Below are 27,403 nucleotides of genomic sequence, written 5' to 3' on the forward strand. Positions count from 1 at the left end.
CCCATAAAAATAAGGGCACCAAATGATTGGCAATGTTGTTTTTCAGTTATTGCCACTCACCAGAATGAATAAGAAACAAACACTTTGGTATCAAGGGGGTTTTAATCTTTCAGTTCGGTTGGAAGAAGGAACAAAAGTTGTAAAATCAAAGAGAATTTATACGCTCCCATAGATGGACTTCACTAGTACCAGTGGAAAATTCGATAGCCATCACAATCAATTAAAGGTAATAATACACTGAAATTAAACCAACTTCTATTTTTCTGGACAAAAAACAATGGTGTCTACAGTTCCCACCATTGCATTTTTTTGATGATTTTTAAGCAGAATGTAAAGATGCCCCAATGACAAACGGAAAGAATGGTATCGCAGTTTGCATTTTTAAATATTTTTCTTTATTAAAAATATGTAAACGCGTCAAATAAAATTGATTTATTACGTATACTTTACGATATTCCATTGAAATAGGAATATACCTATTTATGTCATTGATCATAAATGATGTTACAAAGAATTAGGTCAAGCTGTTAACCATAGCTTTTACCATTGTTCATTTAGGTACTTATTTTACAAGTTTAAAGAAATTTTTGATTAATAGCTCTGCTAGCAACCTAGCAGAGAGCAACCTGTTATTTTACAGGAACAATGAAAGCAAAATCTGTCGTAACTAGGCGAAACCATTTTTAACTGATGGTATTGCGGAAATGTCCCGACCAATATAACATACACTGATGCGAACTAATAAGTTCGACACCAGTATATGTTTGGTGGTTCTGCTGAAAGATGGTCCTAGTTGTTTACTAAATATTGGGGGTAATTCAATGCTAATTGAGGCATTAGTTCGCAGAACAGTTGCTACCCCAATATTATCGGTTGAAAACACCTTTGTATGCCAGTTTTATTATTTTTTCAGTCGTGTAAAATTTTGATTTAGGGATTTTTTAGTTTACAAGAAATGTAACCTGTTTACATATTGACGCACTCATTATTCTAATGTAACAGTCAAATTAGCTTCCTAGTTTGGATTTCTTAAACATTTTTATGTGTCCTTAGTATGACATATGTGATATCAGTTTGATAGTTGTAAAAATATATTACAAAAGGTTAAAACCGCTAATTTTCCGACATATTGGATTCCCTTTCATTAAAAGATCATAAGTATTTGTTTTCGCGATTGTGATTGAAGTATTGATCATTTAATTGTTAATATTGAATTCTTATGTTGATTTCTCAATTAATAGCGGAATGTAGCTAATCCGGAAACTTGATTCCAATTTTAGAAATTAATTTACGTATATTAAGAAATTGTTTAAAAAATACCTTACCAAAGTTGATAATTGAAAAGTTGAAAATAAACAATTTATCTAAAGAATTTCAATCCACTAAAAGTAATGTTAACAAAAAAGTTACTATCACATACACAAGGTTGCAATATCTACACTAAAATTTTATAAGAACAAAAAAAATTAAATTAATAAATAGGCGCACATAAAACAAAACTTAGCAGTCCCTATTATTTTCGTTTTGAGAATCTGTGGCTAACAACTTGACCTATTTTTTTATAACATCCTGTATGTTCTTTGCGTAGCGTACTCTGGGCCTGTATTTAAAAATAGTACCTACAATTTTTTAAACTTATTCTCTTATAGTATTTCTGTATCGCTGAATGTGGTTATATTTTTAAATCATTGAGATATGTATTGACTATTCAGTTTGCAGGCAACAAGAAAATACTTAAACGAAACAACATTCAACAGAAGAAATGAGCGTCTTTAATGACACGGGAACTATTTAGAGACATTGAACTCTTCGGAGATGTAATAATTTCCTCTACCTGCTGTATCGTATATTGTATGGAAAATAGAATAGGGATATACAATACTATCGATATTGTAACGTTACATTCATTAGTACAATTTTACCCATCCACATCTTACGGCATGTGTGAAAGTAAATAAATATGAGTATAGTGATAAATCATTATATTTTACTCATTGTCCTTCATTTCGTTCAAAATTTTAACACAAAGCAGAGTGTCATCGGCATTTACTTCACTGTCATATTTTCTGCCGAGTTAAACATTTTCAAATCTAGTATAGGTGAAGGAAGCAGTTCAATGACTTCGGCAAGAAAATGATATGCGGTGCCGTTACGCTACATACAGCTCAAGGAAGATTAGAATGTTACTTCCTATATCAAACTTATTTTGTGTAATTGTAACAAAACCGAAATGGAACAGCTTAGCTACGGTTTCTATAAATTTGAAGAGGTAGCTCATCGCCGTATATATGCTACCGATAATTAAATAATTAGGTGTATTTAAAAAAATAATACGTGGTAATCATGCCGAAGCTGACTGATCATAATAAATGGTTAATGTAGGATATATTCTTTTCTCCACCTACTGAAAATAATTTTATTACTTAATTAATTTAACAACTAAGTGATGCATTTTGCAGACATGCAAAATACCTGCAAGCTACCAACTAATCAAGAATCTCAAGAGTAATTATCGCTAAATTATAATGTATAACACATGTGCTAATTATAGTTATATCAACGTAACTGTATATATGACAAATAAGACGAATTTAAAACAGTAAGAGACTGCTATAACTTTTTGGCGACAATCAATTAAATAAACAGTAGTGGACTGACTACAAGCTCATAGGAAAATTTCAAGGGGTCATTTAACCCAGCATAAATTACTTATAAACCACATATAATAATAACTTTAGAAACTATGCCGTCAATTCTTGTTGGTACAGGTGAGTACACAGGTAAGCTAAACCTGTCCGCCAAGGGGGGGGTGGTTTTCGGCAAAACATTTTTGTACGGCATAGGATTTACTACAGTACGGCATTTATACTCCAAGTTTCGGATTGATACGTAGATAATTTTTTTAGTGACGCCGTACGTATGTGATGATACAGGGGTTAGGAATACAGGCTCGACCAAACAATCGTCAAAGTCACTCACATACATATAAACGACCGTAAAATGCACGACCAACATCTCAACAAAGGAACTGGGATTATTCACCGGCAGGGTGCCGTTAGATAGGTATCGAATAGATTGATCGATGGGAAGCTTCAGATCAGATATGTACATCTGGGATTACTAAGAAACCTAGTGATTTTTTTCAGATTAATATTTCAATTGTTCATTATTTTCTACAATCGCTTTCCTTATGAATAAGAAATTATTATTTTGTTACCTTTTGCTGGTACTTATTATTACGTACTATATCAATATATTTTATGGTAAGTTCTATGTGAAGTGTCTAGAAATAAATTGGATTGATGTCATTCATATGTGATATTTAAAAATATATATACAATAGGAATATGCCGAAAACGTTATATTCGAGTAATACTTAAAATTTGTCTTTACAACATGTAAAAATTTGTACCGAGTTGCAATATAAAGGCTGAGAGACACATAAAAATCTAATAACAGCATCTACCAAAATACTTAGGTAATTCAATAAGCTAAAAACTAAAAGGCAGTATGTTAATACATGAATTAGAAAAAAACTAAAACAGCATATCATAGTGCATTTATTAGCATCAGGTAAAACCCAGACGACTTAACTGTAACAACATTTTGCTTCTATCGATGTAACGGTTTTATCTCGGAAGTAAAAAATGTATTGGTTCTCTTGACGTAAAATTAGTTTAGTCAGTTTTTCATTATAATATTTCATGCGGATAAACAAATTGGATTTTGCATACCATGGCTGGAAATGTTTTAAAAAAATTTTGAATGAATCTACGCGTTATAACATTTTTATAAATGGGTTGTTCCAAAAGATATTTAGTCGCAATCTTCGGTTGTAGGAAAGAAATTTAATGGATAAAATTACATTATGGTGTCTAGGATCTTTACACTTGTAGATCACACAGCTACAAAAAATTACTTTACGTCCTCCTATACAGATATATTTTTCAATAAATAAATACAAATTTAAGAGTCGTGTTATTTGAATTTATTATTTGAAGCAAACCATTGCTATAACCTACTGATACTTATAGAAACAGGAAAATATATATTGAAGATATATGGGTACCAACTAATAAAAGGTAAGTCATGGAGATACATATCTTAGAGGTAATGAAGTCGTTATTATTTTTTATTGGCTCACATAAGCAGCGATTTACGCGTGCTGCTATGTTGTTAGGCCAAAGAAATATTTACAGAAATTCCTAGCAAGAACTAAACACCGATATCCACTTCTTTGTATGATTTAAGTCCACAGATTGAGCGTTAGCAGAGTAATGCTCTTAATAGTAATAAATGTATGTTGATAAAACACAAAAAGTATCATTACCCACTTAGAAATGACACTGTTATATGTAACAGTATATAAATCGACCGTATAGCATAACAAAATGAAAGAGAATTTATGATGTGATTTAAATGTTCCATAAATAACTGAACTGGCTTTACTTGATCAACATTCTTTGTCAGTTGGTCCGATTTGTTGGAAGCTGGATTAGACAAAATACCTAGAAAATTGTAAATTGATGTATCGGTACCGAGTTTTGCGAATTATTGTCACTCATCAATTGCCTATCAACAAGTGCTTACTACGGTTCTTCATATTCAGTCAAGGATGAAATTCGTGATGACGTTCTATTTAAACAATAATTTCAGAAAAATGCATGAAATCTTTATTGTATTAATTATTTGTACTAGGCAACAATCTATACTTTTTTAAATTTCCTACTCAAACGAGTGTAAAATTTCCAGATAGAAAAGGATCTTCAGTTTTCCTTTCTTTCTTATACTTGTTTCAATGTTTCATATTAAAAACGTACAGACAATAATATTTGTTAAAATACTAATGCAGTCATATATTTGAGAGTCATGAGATACCCTTGTGAATTTTGTTAGTCTTTTCTTCAAATCAATTGAGTTCGTGGAAAGTAATTTTCTCTATTGAAAATTAACCTAATTTTTAAAAAAACATATACCAATTTATGAGCTGTATATTCCAAACTTTGGCATCTTTTATATTGTGAAATATGGGAAGTATATGCATTTGCAATAGAAAAGTTACTTTAAGATATTAAGTTCTGAAAAATTTTAAACACATAATTTGCCCATATTTATTTATTTATTTATTTTAGATTACATACTTCGAACATTATCTTTTTTGCCACATTACTTTCCTTTTCTAAGCAATTGTTCATCAATGATTTGCAAAAAACTTTGCTGTTGTCAACAGTTGTCATTGCGCATCTCTCAAGTGCTGCAACAGGTGTTTTCGTGTACAACTTACTCTCTCTAAAATGGTAAACTACACAAATAATGAAATGTCCGATATGCACTTCGTTTATGGTTTCGCTAACGGCAACGCGTTAGCAACCAGGCGCCTTTGTGAAGAACGTTAACCACATTGCGTTATCACGCATCATACGATGTTCAGTCGCCTGAATCAGCGTCTTTGTGAAATTTGTAGATTTAAAAAACTTACCGCCGAAAATAGGCACCCTTAAACAATTACCCCCCAAATGGAAGTATATGTACTTAACGAAATCTAGCCCTAGAACAAGCACAAGAAGATTGACTTACATATTAGCTACTGAGCAGATCCTTAAAAATGATCTTTTATACTCCTGTCATATTCAGCACGTACAAACATTTTTACACATACTATTTTCTGATGAGACTAACTTCCTAAGCATGTCATAACAGATTTTTCACATATGGACTTACGAAAGTCCACATACGGTGTCAGAAAGCCATCAGTCATCAACACCACTTTTCCTTCAGTGTGTGGCGATGGAAATTGTTGGAAATTCTGTTTGGCCCATTCTTTCTTCCAGGAAGATCAACTGGAGAAATTTATTGCAGACTTCTTGAAGAGGATTTGTTATCCAAATCGTTGGAGCAGGAGTACAACTTTGGCCTTCGTGGTCACCAGAATGAAACCGTCTCGAGTAAAGAGACAGCAAGGTTTCCAAAGTGGGCCAAATGTTTAAATGAAACTTGTATTGCAACTTCATAAAAGGATACAATGGAAAAACCATTAAGGGTTGCAATCGTCAACCCCTTTCAAGGATCGCAGATGATTAAAAATGTGGATGTAGAAAACCCTTTGGTAAGAAAAAGTAACATCTCAAATTGCATTCTCATGTTTCTCCACCTGTGAGAATAAAATAGAATCATCTACTGACATCTACCTCTTTAAAGGGGTAGCAGACGCTTTTGGAAATAAGTTTATATAGAAGACTTAAAATGTTTCGCAGTATTGAATAAACTTCCTGCGTATTGTTTAGATATGAACGGAGACGAAGTGAGTACAAAGTTATTCAGGGTAGCAATTTGGCAAAGAAGATGCCGCACTGATATTAATAAAATCGTATTTTTTCTTTGGCGAGACAAAACAATTCCAGTGCTATATAATTATCCGCGGTCCGTACGCATTTGCGAAGACGTGCATAAAATAGCAGTGTTGCTGCAACATCGCGTTACCTCTTTATTATCCTTGATTGTAGATGTCATTCTATCAATTAAAAATTTCTCGGTACATGTCATTACCGGGAAAGGTCTGAATAAGTGTTACGAAAAGCATTAATTTGGGTTACGTATTCGTGCGGATAATTTTCTATTATGTTGGATTTACTGGGTCACGGGCTCTCGGAGAAATATAAGCTTTGTGAACAGTAATCGTGATATCTGATTGCATTAACCTGTCTGGGATATTTGCAGAACAAGACTGTACTCATTTCGAATGTTATACAACATATACGTACTGCGGAGTCGGGTAAATAATTAATACAAATAAACAAAACAGCATTCCGTGTCAAATAGACGTAGGCTGAAGTAGAAAAACGGTATTACAAATTACATTTGCTGACTGCACAGAACGATAGACATGTTAATGTTTACATACTTCGCAAGACTACAATTCTCTTTGAATTGAAATACCAATACGATTTAGAAAAAGGAACTGCATTTCTGCAAACGGTTTGTCGTTCTTAATTCCCACCACTTTCTTCGAAAGCAATGCATCATCGTCTTCGAGATTACAAAGTTTTTTCAAAATTCCACTGAAAGCAACGCACACTGTTCCAGAAAACATGATAACTTCATAGAAGTGTATATCGGTATTGAACTGACAAACGAAACCAACTGCGGTCCTTCCATAAAATTTTGAGGAAGACCTTTTGTGTGATCCTGAGTGATCCGCTTGTGTTATTTCCGTCATGACTTTAGTAATAATTCACTAATGGACTTCAAAACGTAATCACAAAACTATAGCTCTCGTATGTAAACTACAGGAACAAGCCAAAGCTGGTTTGTAAGTGACTGATTAATGGATGGATTTCTACCTGGAGCAGTGTGTTTCAAGATGAAACGACATGTTTGCGGCATGTTTGCAATACGTTACAGACAATGTTGCTTATCTGACTGAAAATGGGAAATATACTCTTAACCAGACTTGCCCCTTATTGCCACGAATCATTATTTTGCAATCATGGTTAACCAGCCAAATATTTTGATGAAAAATTTGAAGTGACAGATGCATTCAAGAGTATAATTATTTGTTTAACTAGGCGGTAAAGTACAAGATTAATAGACGAGGTACAGCCGGGTCTATTAAAGCAGCCAAGCCATTAAATTTACTTTACTGCCAAGTTAAACACACAATTTTTCGCCGACCGATTTTAATTTTATCATAAAAGCAAACAAAGCTATTTCTTTTATATCGTTAAAATTGTATGATATTTCCCTTAGATACACAGTGATCGTGTATTGTTCCTACTTAAATCCATAAAAATAACTATTTATTATTTGAGATGGAAGAATTCACATTAACTCCGCCAGAAATTATTGAATCAGCAAAGCAAATAGAATGTAATTCATTATCAGAAAAATCGAAGGAGATATCAGCAAACATATAAAAAATTTATTGATATTGATTGACGGGGCTGAGAATACCATTGTCTTTTTCAGAAAATGTGTATATTTTTCTGAATTAAGCAAAAGTATGAAATCTTCTTGATTATGGCCAACATATGCGATACTCAGAGCTACTTTGAATGTTTACAGCAATATCGATATTGGAAAGTATCTAAAATTAAAAGCAAAACGTCAATCGGATGAATATCGTGCTCAAAAATCACGCGTTTTAGAAAATGAACAAATTAAAAAATTTCTAATGGCGGACCCTGATGATACTTATTTAGGTACAAAGGTAATTTAAGGTTAGTTATTTTAGGTGGATTTTTGCCATATCTGGATAGTGTCGATGTGATGAATTACTTGCCAACTACAAACATAAAGAAGAAAAAGATCCTTTATTGTAAGCCAATATTTAGACATATATCGGAAATATAGTACCGCAAGACCTACACAAATAGATAATAACAGCTTTTTTTAAATAAATGGTAAAGCAATAACCAATTAATAGAAAATGCCAAATAGGCCAGGGCGGATCTTTCGAAATATCCCACTTCTTCTTCTTGGATGTAAGAGGGGGCAAGCTAATTTTTACTGGATTACCTTCAGTACAATAAAAGTGTAGATCCCTAGATCTGGGCGAGGTTCGGAACATTTTCAAACTTGCAAAAATTTTTAAGAATACCTATTTTTACTTATTATCTTGAAACATACGCATTTAGGAAGAATATTGAAGAGGGAAAAAGTTTTAGAATTGCATTTTGCATAATATAAAAATAAAATAAGGTATTTTTTAAAATTTTTTAAACATTTTTGCAATTTTGAGTCCATAACTCGTAAATCAGTTGCTGGCAAAAAAATTCTCTACTGCGATTACATCAAGTACTGAAAGCGATTTTTTAAATAATTCAGCCACTTTGGAGAATTCAATAGTTCATAAACCATTTACTAGGGAAAACACTTCAACCTATACAAAGGAAGCAAATGTTTCAAAACAAACAGGACAAGAGATATCCCTCACAAGCTAATTTCTCTATAAATGTTTCGTTAAAGAACAAATTTTAATTTATAAATTCGCGGCAGTGGAAATGATTCTAATGCTTAGGCCTTGTCAAACCAAACAGAAGTTACTCTAGCCAAAACTGTGACTTTCTTCGTGGTCTTACGATCGACCGGCTTTGTCAAACGTTACCAAAAAGTAATTAACAATCAGAAACGCATAAACACCCATGTACTTTTAAGGAAGTAACCATTTAATCATTTCCCTAGAGAAACAATCAAATTGTAGAGTATGCAGTCACATATAAGCAGTCACAGGAAGATACACTACCTTGATGAATATACATGAGGTGCACAAGGAAGAGGTACGAAATGCATGTTTTACCTTCCTTCACAATCTGCATCTCGCTTTGGTTTTTATTGGCGTATCCGAGAAATGTATCCTGCCGCATGTTCATCCTGTTAAAATGTACAATTCAATGCAAACGCTGAAAATGACTTTTGGACTATGAAAAATTATATTTCAAATTTAAACGCAAATTATGTAGGTATTGAAATTGAATATGAACAAATGCATCTGAACAAAAATTCTTAATTCTATTTCCTCGTCCTGAGAGTTGACTTTATTTCCAAAGCTATCTCTTCATATGACGAACGCCACGATGTATTCACTTCCTGTACCTTAAACAGAATACACTATTTCTTCATTGCGTAGGCCAATCCCATTTGCACTTGAAAAACTCCTCTAAGCAGTATATTTCATTAATGTTCCCATAAATTACTGCTTGTTTAAAAATATCTGTTAACATAAACAATTTGTTGAGTATACCCACTGTTTGGAGTTTTTTTTGCAGCAATTAATATTCAAATTAAAACGAGGTAGAAAAAAGTAAAACCACACCTATAGCAGATTCATACAACCTCTACATCAACATATTTTTTGTGCACAAACAATTAGCTTGTAGTTTGTAGTGATTCATTTCAAGGACATTGAGTCAATACACTTTTTATATTATAACACTAACACTTAAAATTGTTTTCCACCTCCCTCGTTTATACTGCACGTGTAACAAATAACTTCTCACTTCGGCTCGATTAAAATTCATATCAAGTTTCATTTATTCCATCTTGATCGATTGGGAGCAAAGAAATTGAGAGTAGTTAAATTACAACATCGTGATTCTGTACTGGATAAAGTATTAAAAGTAATAGTTCAAGAATCAGCTACAAACTGCTTACCAATTACACTTAGGCATTCTTAAACGGTAATTGACATCGATTCATCTCTTCATACGTAGCAGGCGGAATGCAAAAGGAGGAGGTTAGATTTAAATTAGATTTTTGTAAATATGTAACTTAGGGCTTTATCGGAACAGCTAATAGATTCTGTGCCACGAATACATTTACAATTTCCAATCAAACCGTAACGAATTAAGTCACACATTGGAATATAGGTGATTGCACGGGGTTTTATAACCATTCTTTAGATCATTTTTGATAAAAAAATATCATTATCAACAGTGTAAAACCATTGGATTTTTAGATTCACAGTGCCGAAATAGTACCCATCTTATCTATTATTCAAAACTGACATGTCCTTATCTAACGTTAAATCTACAGAAAACTGCATGAAACCACTGAAAAAAAAGTAATTGGATCAAATGAACAGATAGTTTTAAATGGAATTATTTGCCGTAAATGTTATTTTATCCTATTCAAATGTACCTATATACTTTCGTCAAACTATGTGAAATATTTGCTGTAATCTATCATTTTTCTTAAAATTTGAAAGAAAATTGTAGTAGGTTACAGAAAGGCGTAGATGGGAAGTAGCACGAAAGATGGAGCCACTTCCGCTCTGTGTATATATACATCTCCTTGTGGGTAACGACATTAAAGCAGTTGGATTGTTCTAAAGACATAATGATGAGGACCATCAGTATGTCCCAAACTGACCTATGTCTGGTTGGTTAAACATACAAATGATGCTGTTGTACTAGGTGTTGTGAATTTAAAGCAAAATATTTTTTATTACTGAGAAATATTTATATCCAAATGTATTCTTAAGATAAGTATATACAATCATTTGACCAAAACTATTCAATTTTGTATTAAACAAACGATACATTATACATACAATACAAAACATGTTTCTATAAAATCTATGTAGATCATAAAATTAAGAATAGAATTCGTTTAACCGTACGTATCAAATATTTATTTTAAATACTGCCTATTTTTAAAGTAAGAAATTATATTTATGTGTAGAAATTTAAAGTATTTAAATAAATAAATAATTTTCTTGGAAGAAGAAAATATTTTCTTGCCTATATATAAACGTGCGAAACCTTAAAATCAAATGTTGTACATTTGAAGCAAGAACTTTTTTTGCGTGTGAAACCGATCATAATTGTAAACAATGCAAACGTTAATACCGTTTTCACCTACAAATGAACTTTATGTGCGCCAGTTCAATGATAATAACTCCGGCGCGCTGTTGATATCTATTGTGATTCGTTGGAATCGTTCGTGCCTTGGCTGTGATTTAGGATATTTCCCATTTTTTTTTTAAATATATCTGAATATGATAAAGAATTGCGTTTTGCAGACGTGCAAAGTATTGTTAAAGAAACAGATACTTAACAAATGTTTAGGGGTGCATATCGGGATATTCGAAACTACCAACAAAGATACGGAAAGAACACAGAAACTGGCCGACTGCTGCTGACAAAACAATTGAGGGGAAACGTGCCACTCTTATTTTCACGTAATTTGAGCAATAGCGTAATCAAAAATAAATTTTCCTTATAGACCAAAAGAACTATTACACCCAGGAGAATTTGTGTGGAGTAAATGTCATAGTAATAGTAAAATTCTAACTAATATTGTGCATTTGCGATTAAAATTCTAACAGGTATGAAAAAAATGTCGAAAAGACTGACGCTTTATTCTTTATCTGGATGAAACTTAGGTAGATAGTGACAGCATGCTACAAAAATGTCGACAGAAAGAAAATATCGTCGATGTTATTGAAAATTTTCGATCAAGCAACCAAATCATTTCTTTGCATGCTGATTCAAAGAACAAACTCAACAAACTGTTTTCCAAAATACAATCCATCTTCCTGCTCTTACTTATATTTACTTTATTAAAGTCCCTTTTAGACTGATTCTTTGATTAACATTTATTCCAGTATATACACACCTTTCTTGGTAGATGTTAAAGTACTAAACTGTTACAGTTTTTATCATAAAGAAACTGCTTTGCTGAATTCACGATAAGCACAGGGGAGAGTTAATTTATGATAATATTTTACACAGCAGTCCACCTACATACTTTATGATGGTGGAAGTGTACCTACTTTAAATCTAAGGTTGACTTCCTCAACGTCTTGATATATTTCTCATCGCTTAACATTAATTGTTTAATTTACATAAGAGCATGGGCGGACCTTTACACAAGCACATGGAAAATGTATGGGATGTATGAGTTATAACCCTTTGGACAGATAGTATTGTTTGTATAAAATTATTCAATAATAATAGCTGTCTAAAATTGAAATTTTCAAATCAAACTGCTTTGGATAGTAATCATTGGCGGAGGAGTTCACTGTTATTTTGTAACACTGTACAGAAGGGAAGTAAATTATTAAAGACCTTCAAATGCAATATTGACCGTCAATATAGGTTTAATGACTGTTAGATATACTATGTGACACGTGATAGAATTTACACCAACATATGAATAAATATTACCAGTTACTTTCGTGTAATGGTATAAATGACCTGCACACAATCAATGCAATGAAACGAATTGTTTGAAATTAGTTGTTGAATTTATGAACATGAAAATAATATAGGTGTTTAAATATCGTATTGATATGTGTTAGACATATGGCATCCTGACAAGAATAAGGTATTTTCTTTGCAAATTAAACCAAATAGTTAGCAATTTCTAGATCTTTAGCTCCTTAGTTCCATTATTAATAATGCAATAGTCCATGAAAACTTAATGAACTATTTTTTATTCCCTTTATTTAACCGTTTTAGAAACGGTTGCAATATAGAAATATAGGCGTTTATACTTGCCAATATAGTAGACATAATCTAAAATAAACATTATCATGGCCTTTCTGCTGCTATCACCATTACCGTGTCATTGTCCTTCCTTGAAAAAATAGTACCAGTAGGTACTTCCGCACTTGATTCAGTCATTAACTACTTTCCAAGAACAATTTAGTGAAGCAGCGGCATGCAATGATTGGCAGAAAGTAGGCGATGAGTTTAACCTCGAATACGCCATGAAGAAGTTTATGAATATGACAAAGTAAACACAAATAAATTGCTCGGCCTCTTGAAATTGTTTTTAATGCTTATGGCTATTAAACTTCATAATTCAATGACTAATTTTGCTAACAGAAACCAACGATAATTTCTTTTAAGATTTTGATATTAAGCTCTTGGTTCTGATTAATGTGTTAATATTGTCTGAGTCTTTTTTCGATTTTAGTTTTGACTTAAGAAGCATGCACACTATCCTTTTGTATTGATTTGTTTTGGTGTGGCATTATGTTGTTTTGTCCTAGATATTTGTATAATCCATGTTTTTCCATTTGAAATGCTTTTTCGTTGTTTAGTATTCCTAGATTTGTTCATGTTTCCCCTTTTACTTTTCTATATGTAACATCTTATATTTACTTACCCAGGAATCGATATATCTTTCAACATGATTTCTGTTGTTTTCAGCAAAAGTCCCTGGCGAATTTCTCAGTATTTTTACTAGACCGATTTTCGACCTTATGTACTTTGGACATAAGTGCCAAAAAATGTCTTCTTTGTCATTACCTTAAATATCGTGATATTCTGGCAATATTAGGACTATTTAAGTAGCTTCAAACCCCAAGTGAAAAACTAAAAGAATTACAGAATTTATATATTTAAATTTATAGAACAATTCTGACTTTTATAGCAATTAATAAATTAAAATTATATCAATGTTACTGAGCATACGCATTAAAGATAATTTCATGTAAGCGAAGTAGCCTCGCCAAATTCAAGAAAAGTTTGGTTATGGTTAAGAGTACGTCTGTAATCAACCACTTGAAGAAATAAACACTCGATAAACACACTGACACAGTACAACACCAAGAAAAACAATAAAAATATTTAGTAGAACTAGAAAATGCCAAGATTAAACAAAAGAAGAAAAAATTCGCTAATGATGACAGCGATGGTATATCTCACAACAACAAGATCTCACCTGTGTATGAGGCTATTCTTCCCGAAAATGCGCATTAGGAATTTCTTTTATATCGATTTTTGTAAGTTTTAAGCACATTAGTGTATCTATTTTACGAAACACGTGTTGATTGTTCTTAAATACTTCTAAATCCTTGTACAAATAAATTAATTTGAAGTTGTTCATTTTTATAGTATCTATATATATTTTTATAGCATACCTGGCACGTAGTTACTTGGGTTTTTCTTCAACAAAATGCAATAATTACAATCTGGTGGGCAATCTAAAAGGTATAATATGTATGATTTCACACGCAACGAATATTAAATGAGATAGCATTTGCATCGATTTGTTTACAATGTGTACGGATAACCAAAGAAATCCTATCTAGCTCGAATACATGTATAGTGAAAAAAAAACTAATGCCCCAACAGACATACTTATTTAAATTCAAACATGCGGTTTTCCTGTTTATTTTACATTTCAAGGCAAGCGAATCAGAAAATATGGGCAATAACAGCTCCTTCGTCAGTCAATTAGCGAAAGGAAAGGCTTCTCCTGCGTGGTTTTGAATTTATCTGAAAAAATCGACCGAAGGCTATTACCATTTGGAATACAAAATGTTAACGCGTTGCCGAAACCAATAGTTGTGTAGTCTTTACAAGGACTTATTAAAAAAAAACTTCCAATGCAACACAACACTTGAAAAGTGCATTAATAACAATGGATCCATTATTAATCTACATTTTTTTTATTTTGTCTACACTTTTAGACGCCTGTAATTTAAATTGTAGGTACTTCTATAATTAATTCTATCCTATTAAGGTGAATTTTAAGGAGAGCATTTCCTATAAAGTTTTTATCTAGGACACTTTATTAAAAAGATACAGGGTGTTAAATTGCAAAAAATATTTTAAATTTTTTTAAATAATTTAAAAACTAGTAAGTGAAATAATTTAAAATTGAGCGCATGTATCTATGTAAACATTGCCCAAAATCTGAGGGTTTTCCTAAAATTTACATGCTCCAGTGGCGGAAATACAGGGTATCGGTGGCATATTTTTCTAAATAAAATAGTACGTCACTGCTTTACGGTAACAAACATGATATTTTCGGATTCGTCTTTCAATTTTCTACAAATTACTACTCTCTTATGATTTTCGTGTGTGTGTGTGTGCACAATTTCAAATTATTTCACTTAATAGTTTTCAAATTATTTCAAAAAAATTGAAAATATTTTAAGTTTGACACCCTGCATCTTTATAGGAAATACTCCTCTTAAAATTCACCAAAGAATACGAGGTTTCATTTTTGGTCACCATTTGTGAATCACCCTGTATTTATATTATCTATTTAGAATGTAAAAGTGATTAATTAATTTCTGGAATCCAAAAATAAATTAAGCCTGGTAATGTTCATATAATGGACATATTTTAGGTATAATTTGAAGAATCTTTAATTGCTTCTACTTATTGATAGTTTCAGTAATCTTGTGGTAAATATTCAGAGAAATATAACCACAGTTATGGAAATCTTAACGAATTCTGCAACACGAGACATGGCAAGAAATGCCGGTTTAACGTATTTTAATAAGAAATATTTTATTTTATTACAAAAAATCCTATTAATAAGAATGAAAACTGGGAATTTTGTAATAAAACTATGTTGTGAGAGAAACATGCCAATACCGTGTGCTTTAAAAATGATTAACACATTCTTGAAACAATTTCCGGACCTGTTGCCACGTCATCCGTATGGTATTGATATTTCGAGACATATCTGTCTCTTCCTCAAGAAATTTCGAAACTTGAATTTGGAATTTTATATATGTTCATATGCAGTATAGTCAAATATTGTACTTAATATTTCACTACGGTTTCAATAATTGGACATACATACAATCGACATATTTTTAGACGATTATTATGAGGTCACAAAATGTATACCACGAGCACATAAATCATCAGTGAGCATATATGAAACATTCAAGGCTGATCTTTTGAAATCAGAACAAAGAAGTGTATCGAAATTTCTTGGAAAAGGAGTCAATAATTTGAAAACAATTTGCGAAGGAAGGATTGTGCCATTGTGTTCGAAACATTTGAATTTCATGGATTCAAATTTTAGCAAGGCATGATGCAAACAGCGAATTGATTGAAATAGTAAACTAGTCTGAAGATAATTCTAAAATTTTCATATTCAGTATTGACTGAAAATGTACTCATTTTAATTTAATAGGTTCAGATTTGATATTTGAACTTTCCCATGCGCTGTATCGAATTCCATACAATTTCTTGGTACTGGCGACCTCTTCTTGGAAAGAATACCTCGTTGGTGCCTAATAAACATTCACCAGAAAAAGGCCCTCGAGAACTATTCCGAAAGTTGATGAGATTTTTTTTGCTAATTAACTCTTACATGTCTTTTTTTTTCTGGGCAATAAACAGTTTTCGTAATTCCCCATGCACCTTGTAGCACGACCAGTATATTATTTCGCCAGAGGCTATCGATCTTGACCTTAAAATAATTAAGAAGCGGGGCTATAAACTTCGGCTAGTTCTTCTATTGTTAGCAGTGCACTCAAGTCACTTTTGTTGTATAGAAGAGTTACGTAACACCAGCGTGATAACATCGCCTGGAATTATAATTACTAATCCTTGTTCGGGGGCCCGAACAAATAAATGGCGATTTTTTACGGTTGCCCGAGGCATTTTGCATGTACGAGGTAGCTATAATCCCAGTTTCATGACTAAATGCTTTGTACTACTGTATTGCTCGTATAATTTAGAATAAGTAATAGTAACTATAATATCTTCAGACACATGCAAATAAATCGGTCTGATTGTGAGTGAAAGCAAAAAGGTAGGGAGTGAATTCATCGAGTGAAGTTATTGAGTACATTTTCAGTCAATATTGGGCATTTTGATAATTTTACACATTTTTATAATTTGAACTAATATTTTTCTTGTACTCATACTAATAGAGGAAAATTTCACTCAGTTGGGTGTGGACAGAAACTCATACAAAATTGAGTGAAATTGAGTATCTTAAAAATATACTTAATACAACATTTCAAAATAATTAAAGATTCCAAATATTGTCAGATATTAGTCATTTGTTGATCCCCTTGATGGTTCTAACAATCTCCTGGAAAGTTGCTTTTCCCTTATCCATTTATTTAAATTAGGATCCCGCTGTTCTACAAATTTGACCACTGTGGTAGAGACTTCCAGGAATTTTGCTAAAAAATAACCATCGACGCTGAAATCAAGTTTCGAATAACAGATATAACTTGGAACTAATATTAAGTAACTTAATTCATTAATGTTACCTTTTTGATAATGAATGCACTGTAAAAAAATCATTTGAACTAAAACTGATTACTTTCACTTAAATATCTCATTAAATAAATTCTTCAGATAAACTCGAATTTGGTGCACTTGTAGCTAAATCGGAATAAACATCCTCCTTACTGCGTGACTATGGTTGTCGTGCGTTGTCTTTGTCTGTTCCCATCGTCCCCGTTAGATCATCTAGTGGCGTAGTGTATGGCATGCAGTGGCTTAATTACAATAATTCAAAACAATAATATTTTGAGTCTTGATTGGTTAAATAAATGGATAGTTAGGGTTATGGCAATCTATTCGTCCGATCAGTTAACTAATTCCTCTAATCGAGACCTAAAAATATTGTCTCTAAAACAGATCTATGTAGAAACCACTGTGGCAGCTTAGTAGTATTTAAATTAAAATTTAAAGATATTATGCAAAACCACTCCAGATATTAATGAAATGGAAGCAGCAAATTTTAATCCAAGAAACATTTATTTTTGCAGACGATGCAATTGTGATACATTTTTATAAGTAGCAGGATCTTGTAACTTATGGCAAAGTTAGATCACAAAAAATAAGAGCTTTTATATAACAAAATAATAGGGAACTGAGAAAAGCAATAAATAATAATACATAAATAATTAAAATGGAACAAAAAGAAAGTCTTGATTAAAAGTATAAGTACGTAAAATTATTTCAGGAGTTATTGGATCCTTTTTATAATTTTAACGACTTAATTTTTGAGATACAGGACATTTTTGAAAATGTTACGTTTCGTAAATATTATTTCAATCAATGAGAAAGGTATTGATCGAAATATTTTTTACAGCAATGATGACAACATTGTATTATTATAAGATAATAAATTTCAAAACTATAAAAGATTTGAATTAAATTGTATATATTTACAAATAATATAAATTCTAAGAAAAATTATAGATTATAGCAAATATTTCACATAGTTTAACGAAAGTATATACATTTGAATAGAATAAAATAACATTTACAAATAATTCCATTTAAAACTATCTGTTAATTTACTAACTATCTTTTTTTTTTTCAGTGTATGAACTTTTCTTCATAAAATGATGAAATGATTCCTGAAATATGTTTACGAAATTCGGTTATAAATAAGATACAAAATTTACTCTATTTAAATCTAATTGTAAATACTGTTATTCTTTCATTGCTTATTTGTCACAACTACACCAGTCGTGTGTAGAAAACATTTTTTGTTTACCAGATGGCAGAGCATTTACCCCATCAACTCTCTTTTATTTCTTCAACATCTGTTGCAATACCTATACTCCATTAAGAATTTTGGCAATATACCGAACAATTGCTTTCATTAAATAAAATATGTCGTATACGAGGAAGCGGCGGAAATAATAAGTAGATATAAGTAAAAGGAAAGGTTTTAATGGGGACACATTGCTACGAAAAATATAAATTTATAGAAGTGCTTTTTACGTCTGTCTATTATTGAAGATGGGCGAAAGTGAAATTATCCAAGTATCTTGGTGTGACTAAGGATTGGGTGGACTTGAATTAATGTGATTTATGAACAGCGAATATAAGGAATTAGTAATTTCCTTACTATTTTAATTTACATATGTTCCGACTTCTGTAGGCAGATAATTAATTAAAGAATATACAATATTATTTCACCGCTCGCTACCTACATATGCCGAAAAATATGTACAAAGGATGTTCTCCGTCAAGAAAAAAAAAAGATAATACATTAGAAGAGTTATTATAGTTCAATGAAATAAAAAAGTAAAATTGTTTCTTTTAATACTCCAGGTGTTGTATTAATCTTACATTGTACTTATTGAATGAGCTCATAAATTACTCGGTTGATTTTTCATGCTAACAATTTTGCCAAGAATGCGCGCATATGTCGAAATATTAGAAAATATTTCATAAAAATAAAATGCTCTACTAGTTACTCTTGTTTCTTTATTTTGTGCTAGTAGCTCAAGAAATCATTATAATAGTAATATTTTAACGTATAAATCATTCTCTTTGAAGTCCTGATTTTTAACAACTAATATTAAAGCCACCGAAACAATTTAACAAAATATATTTAAACATTAGCACATTTATTCCTATTCTACTGAGTTTCGTACTCGAATTTCGTATGTAGGTTGTAAGAAATATTCCAGTTTTTGTATTTAATGCAACAAATTCTGTATGCAATGCAATTTAAGTACATAATAACAAATGAACAAAGCCTTGTTGCACAATTATCGAACGTTTTAATTTCGTCGTATAATTAATTATATCTAAATTATAAACTGAAGGCAATACCTTTTCATACCATTTAATTGGTACAGATTTAAAAAACTCTTTTCTACTCTTGTTGTTTCTTAAGAGCGACTGTAAAAAAACCACACGTTCGTTTGCCTGTCGTTGTTGTTTGTTTAATACACATCTTTTATATAAGATTATTATAATTTAATATGTACGGGGTGTTAAATTATTTATAGCCTCAAACGGGACTGATGGTGTTATTCTGTAAATTTATTACAGTGCTGTAAATTTAGGTATAACGATAAAAAATATCACAAGACGGACATTTATGTTTGGTTTTCTTTGACATTTTAAGTAAATCTGATTAATACTTTCTGCTTATTATTAATTTACTATTTACATTTATTAAAAAAAAAATTGTTAAAGTTGAAGATCATCGCTTACAGGGGCTGTAACATGCTACGGGATAGTACCACGTATATAGGATTCATTATTGGGCCACAAATATTCTTTTTCAAAATTTCTGAAACGAGAGTTATGACTATATAATAACTCCGGAATCGGTATATGTCTGGTGGGCTCAACAAACGAATGATCTTAGCCGCTTACTTGATATTGTTGATGTAATTCAATGCTTGTCGGAGCAGTAGTTGTCTGCTGCAATATCACCAGTTATCATGAAGATAAGATGATGAATCCTAAATACTTATCGAAGTTGGCAATGGCAAATATAATAAAAAAACTACTGGAAATAATTTTTTAGATTTCATTAATACAAAAGATATAGAATGTTTCGATAAATAATTATTAGGGTGGCCCAAACAAAAACGAATATTTTTTTTCGTGTCTCTTGTGAAAATATGTTAGTTTATCATGTTTTAATAGCCACCTCAAAAAATCAGCCCAAAAAAATTTTTTAGAGGTTCAAGATTTTTAAAAATTTCCAAAATCGTCAAAAATTGATTTTTTTTTTAAAAATTTTTTTCTCGTTATTTTATCATTTTCTATATTGAAAAAAATCTCGATTCTGAAAATTTAAAATCGATATTTTAATTTCTAAAGGTCACTCATAATAATTTTAACTTTCAAAGTAGTGTACCTGTTTTCGAGCGACCTCTAAAAATAAATATCAACAAACTAATATTTTTTTTATTGAATTTGATAAACAAAAAAAAAATAAAAATAAATCACGAGACACTTAAATTTTAAAAAATTAAAAAATGATAAATATTTGGTACTTACTGTGCGGTAGTAAATTTTGCTTGGAGAAATTTTTTAAGTGTCTCGTGATTTATTTCTATTCTTTTGTTCGTCAAATTCAAATAAAAAAATTATTAGTTCGTTGATATTTATTTTTAGAGGTTGCCCGAAAACATTTTAGGTACACTACTTTTAAAGATAAAATAATAATTATGAGTGACCTTTAGAAATTAAAATATCGATTTGAAATATTCAGAATCGAGATTTTGTTCGACCTAGAATATGATAAAATAACGAGAAAAAATTAAAAAAAAATCAATTTTTGACGATTTTGCAAATTTTTATAAATCTTGAGCGACCTCTAAAAAAATTTTTTTTCAACTGACTTAAAACATGATTAACATATTTTCACAAGAGACACGAAGAAACAAATTCGGTTTTTTTGGGCTAATAATTACATTTAAATTCGTGGGAAATCAATTAATGTCGTGACAATCCTCAGTTCAGATATTCTCTAAAAAAATTTAGTGTTCATATGACTATTTAGTCCAATTTAAGATCATAAATTATTTTCCCCATAGCAAGGCCATTTCTACTAATTTATATAATTTTTTTATATATGTATAGTGTATAAATATTTTAGAACAAAATTGCAAAATTAATTGTTTTGAGTATCAGGCTAGAGTTTTAAATAAATAATTTATAATAATAATTTTTATTTATATTTTACAATAAAACAAGTGAAATATTTATTTATGTAATATGTTTCACATCACGTTTGTTTTCATTTTGCGAATTGTAACATTTAATTTATATTAAATTAGCTATTTTGGTGATTTTATACATAACTATAAGAATTTTCAATGTTACTTTTTACGAATTGTTAATTGTTTTAAGTGTCAATAAAAAAATATTTTAAGGCGTATTTAGAAATTAGTTTATTTAAAAACTCGATATGATTAAAAAGTTATTTGTATTAATTTTTCTTTCTGATATTAAATATAAATTAATGATAGTGTCTGATGCATGGATTAATCATTTTTTTTTATGAAAAATTGATACGTATTGGAGGAAACGAGAAATTAATGAGAAATAATAATTTGAGCTAATAATAATCTTACCTCCGCCTAAGGTCGTAACTGTGTGCTGGTGCTTGTGCGACGTCCCGTGATTCATGGCATACTTTATTGGCTTGAAATGGAAAAACGACGGCGAGTACCCTGATGCTGCCCTACTCAGCGAACTAAAACGCTCCTCACGATCCTCCACATAGACTCCTTCCTTTCCCATCGCGGCCAATTGTCTCCCTTTGGGCATGAACATGATTAAAAACACCATAACCGAAGAAATGACCAGCCCGAAGGCGATGCAGGCGTCTCTGTGCCTTTCGTTTATGATCAGACCGCTCGTGGTCCAGACCAACCACGTGGGAATGCTGCATCCCACCGAAAGTCCGATGTAAGTGGCCTCTCGGTAATTATCCCGAATTCCGCGAGACTTTACGGCCAGCACCGTCACAAACAGGATCAGGAATATCACGTAGATCAGGGACAGGAGGATGTCGATGTAAGGGGTGCGGCACAGGGCTACGACGGTGGGGCTGGCTATGTCCTCGGCGGTAACGAGAAGTTTGTGTTTGTTCTGAGTAACGGCGTTCTCAATGGTGATGTTGTCCACCGCGGGCGGGCTGGTGAGCAACCACTGCACCCCTATGGCTACTTGAATTAAAATAGCGAATAGTAGCAAGAGTCCTTGGTAGGGCGCGGGCAGATACACGCCCCCATTTAAACTAATTAAAAATACGCACTTCACTAACAGGGAAGCGAAAACTATCGCATAAGCTACCCCCGTGCCGAAACGTACGACGGCACAGGTGAGTTGCGTCGGCGACGCTGCCAGGACGGCGGCCAACCCCGCGCAGGAGAACAACCCCAGGAGCAGCATCTGTCCTAGAAATAAATGGCGACGGCTAGGGGTGGTCCTCCAGGCCTTGCACAGTACGAACACTTCGAAACACGCTATCAGAAGCATGGTGATAGCCGATAGCGCGAGCACCGGTATCACCCAGACCTCGTTCCGAAACACTCCTGCTAGTTTCTCAGTCTCCAAAGGGCACCCCGCGCACGCCGTCTTCGTGATGTGACTCGCGACCGTACTGGGGGTTGAACTAGTTGGCACCAGGAAGAATTCCGTGCTCATCTCCAATCGCCTCTCCAAAGCGACGGTGGAATTTAAATTACCTACTACACTAATTATACCACTATCGTCACTAGTCCTATCTCCGAAAACCACCGTTTCCAGCCCTGCAGCGTCCATGGCGGCTTCCTGAGGGGGTCCTCGGTCCAGGTCCCCGGAGCGGGCTTGGCGATCTTCAGCCGTGAGTGACAGTGCAATGCATGTCGTAACCGTGGCTAGCAGGACGGCGGTTCGAGCCATACTGACTGGCACAGTCCACCTCTTCACATCTGCAACTTCATCTCATTAACTAGCGACGAGCTATCGAGCAGGTACAATTTGACTGTGTCCCCAGTGGAGCATTTAGGTGGACAGCTATCTAAACGGTACATAATATCCATAAGAAGCCGTAAATATTCTGTTTCAGCAGTTGACACTGTATATGACGGTTTGTGAAAAATGTCGTGTTAAAATGATCGGGTCAATAAGATTTATGAAGCTATTCCAGTTTGTGTATCGACTAGAATATGTTTAATAAAATTAATTTCAGTAGAAATCCACCTTACAGGAAAGCAGTTGCTTTCATTAACGAATTTCAACACATAAATCATTTAATAGAATAAGTAAATTGTGCATATAAGCTGCTCACAAAAATTAAAGGACAAAAAGATTCCTAAATTTTGTCGAGATTTTCAAAAGGCTGTAACTTGGTCGCAGAGCAATGAAAAAAGCAAATTGAAACTTGAACTTTCTTTAGGAAATCATTAAGAAATCCAGCGGAAGAAAAATATTTGCTTTACCTTTTCAATAGGGCTTCAATAATTTTTTTGCCAATCCCACTTGTCAGCTCTTTTAGTTTGATTTTTCCTCTTTAATTTGATGTATCCTAGAGCTTTGTACGACGTTTTGTTACTGAGTTATCGTCGTTCAAATAAAAAATTACCTTTTTGGCTTTGATAGAATTACTCGGGAACTAATGACCGTATAAGAAATCTAAGCAGGGTTTTGAAAACTTCAAAGTATTCTCTATTAGATACTCTCATCATTTTACGATAAAAAAATACTTGCACGAAACTAGCTTCAAAAAAGGTCAAACATTACTTATTTAAAGATTTTTCTTTCAGTGTCATGCGACTGACTGAATTTGTCACTTTTGCCAATTAAAGGATAAAGTTTGCATAGTCCAGTTAAATTGGCCTTTAAATCGCAATTTCGTCAACTTACCTGAATTTTTTATATAAGTTAGTTTGAGGTATGCAATAAGTGACAGTAATTTTTTTTCAACCCCAGGCCAGAGGTGATAAAAGATAAAATGAAGGGTTTTTTCTAGATAACTCAAAAGGGCTAAGAGCTAGAAAAAATAATTTTCTTATAAAAGTTGTAGGGCCTAAAATTCTACATAAAAATGTTCTATTGACTTTTTCTTGCACTATTAAAACTAACAGAGTTAGGGTGGTTAGAAGTTAAAAAATGATTTCAGAAATTAAAAAAAATCATAAGCAGAAAAATTTATGAATTTTATAATTTTTTTTTCAATCTACTCTAAAAATTGTAAACTTTCTTTTCAGAGAAACAGATATATTTTTTAATTTTTAATGAAAAATTCAATTTTTAATCGTAATTTTTATGATTTAAAACTAAACAATTTTTTCTGTCATTGATTATTTAAAATAATGAAAAGTTGCTTTCTTTGTTTTACGACAAAGATAAAAAATCGCGTTAGATTTGTGAAATTGTTATAACTTTTTTATTAAAAATTAAAAAATATATCCATTTCTCTGAAAAAATAGTTTACATTTTAAAGTAGATTTAAAAAAATATATAAAATTCATTCATTTTTCTGCTTGTTATGATTTCTCAAATATCTGAAATCGTCCCTTAACTTCTAGTCTCTCTAACTTTGTTAATTTCAATAGTACAAAAAAATCAATGAATCATTTTTATGTCGAATTTTATGCTCCACAACTTTTATAAGAAACTGTTTTTCTAGCTCTTTTGAGTTATCTTGGAAAACCCCTTTATTTTATCTTTTTTCACCCCTGACCGGGGGGGAAAAAAATTACTGTCACTCATTGTTATTATATACCTCAAACTAACATATCAGAAATTCGGGCAAGTTGACCAAATTTGCGATTTAAAGGTCCATTTAATTGGACTATATCTTTTATTCATTTTTTAAATTGAAAATGTTTTTTCGGAAAACATCCATATTCTTTTCTATCAAAAATGTTACGTATTTATAGAAAAAAAATGTATGAAATTTCATTAAATTTCGCTGCTTTGAATATTTAAAAATGTGTTATGAGCAATTTCAATTTAAACACACTGTATCTCGGAAAACTAAGCAATTCCAAATCCATGTTCATTGGAATTTATTTTCTATGTAACCATGTAAGTTTAATTTATGCAAATCAGGATACCATCATACGATTTGTGGACAATAATCCTTAAATTGGAGAATAAAAAAACCCAACATTGCTCAATTCGTACTGTCAACTAAAAAATCCCTAAATATTAGCGTCACCATTATTAATGATTCGTTTATAATGAACAATGACAAACCGTCGCGTCTAAGCTCGAGATAATGCGATCGCTGATTGATTCAATAGAATCTCGTGAAAAATTACACCAATCACAGGAGGCGAAACAGAATTTTGTGTTTTATTATTTATTAGTACTTAATTTGTTAATTTATTACTACTTATTATTTTAATAATCTTTAATTTTACCAAAATTTAATTGCCAAGGAAATAGTATCAATTATTACTTGCATCCACAGAAAAGAATATAGTACATATTTATAAATATATTTGAAGCTGTTGAATACTTGAATAGTAACATATTTAATTATTTCGGTATTGTTTGAATTGGAAGATGTTATCTGTTAAGAAATATTGTTATAATACATATACAGAGTGCCTCATAATTCGTGTCTAATAATTTACCTGACTAATAATAAAAACGATTTGGAAACCAGTGAACAGCGAACAATAGGTGTCCATAATATTTTGTGAATCATATTGATCAAATATATTATTTTCTTACTATAAGATCTAAATTCTTCCAAGTGTAAGATCCTTTTAAAAATTGAAATGGTGACAGTTATTAGATTATCAAATTTTATTCCGCATTATCGATAATTCCTTAATTTTATCACAGTTTCTCTGCATCTGTCGTTTGTATGCCGTCAAAATACAAGTGTAATTTATATACATTTTCAGCTAAATCTTAGATAAGACTTCTGTTAGTCTTTAAATGTAAATCATTAAAGATACAACGTCACTGATAGTTCTGTAACTTTTAATTCTTGTCAAGAACTACATTATTTTAATTAGGAGACCTATTTTACAATGCATGGATATGCAAAAAGTGACATTATCTCTTGCACTTAAACTTGTCGAGGATTATATTCCTTGATTAAATTCATGCCACGAAGAAAAAAAAAACGTTTATTATTTAGAGCAGTTAATAAACAAAAACCTAAAGCACACCTGAGCACGGTACACAAAGTTGCCGACACTGAATACAATGTAGTAGGTAGGTATATGGTCGAGGTAGTTACCGCGGTATGATATCCTTCGTTTTGCATACAGATAGTCAATTTCAACACTACTTTCCTTTCATAAACAGTAACGGCAAACTGAGTAAATGTCACCAAGCTTATTTATTTTACGAGATATACCAAGTATATAAAAATCAAACAATATCGAATACTGCAAATATAAATACTACGAATAATTAACCTACAGATTAAACAGATATGAATAAAATTTACAACAGATTATTGTATTGTACCTCGCTATATTTCTCTCTGTTGCATTATTCTACAGACCGCATTTCTAGGTATAACAATCTCTTGACCACATAATTCTTATTAAGTGTAACTAGTAACCAGTTTTAAGATAATTAAAAAAGGAATGATTTTGTTATAAATCTAAAACTGATTATATTGCGGAAAACAACTAGTTTGCGGTCTAATGCCCCGACCTGTGAAAGAGCGAGCCGCACCGATATATGTCTGTTGGGTTTGGCTGACGAAAGATCCTATCTGTTTACTAGATATTGTGGGTATAATTCAATGCTGATCTGTGCATTAGTCCAGTGATGTGGCATTGTCCAATCTCACCTATATCACATTACTTACATATTTTTATTTTATAATTTAGTTTTAAAAAATAATAAAGTAGTTATTATGTCTATGGGTATCATAATAAAAAGAGACAGTTGCCAGAAACAAGTTCCAACAGCACGTACTGGCGTAGTGCATTAGGAAAAAATGTGTTTGATTTGTGAAT

At 31.8% G+C, this 27,403-nt stretch overlaps 1 protein-coding gene across 3 annotated transcripts in view; it reads right to left on the reverse strand.

The window, feature by feature from the left end:
- The window catches only part of LOC108907928, a 68,865-nt gene extending 45,496 nt beyond the window's left edge, over window positions 1-23,369 (reverse strand). For all 3 annotated transcript variants that reach the window (XM_018711773.1, XM_018711771.1, XM_018711772.1), the window contains exon 1: window positions 22,055-23,369. In XM_018711773.1, the coding sequence (XP_018567289.1) occupies window positions 22,055-23,369 (1,315 nt within the window). The remainder of the gene's footprint in view (window positions 1-22,054) is intronic.
- Window positions 23,370-27,403: the final 4,034 nt, after the last annotated feature.

The sequence above is a fragment of the Anoplophora glabripennis genome, unplaced genomic scaffold (genome assembly GCF_000390285.2).
Source record: "Anoplophora glabripennis isolate ALB-LARVAE unplaced genomic scaffold, Agla_2.0 scaffold78, whole genome shotgun sequence".
Lineage (NCBI taxonomy): Eukaryota > Metazoa > Arthropoda > Insecta > Coleoptera > Cerambycidae > Anoplophora > Anoplophora glabripennis.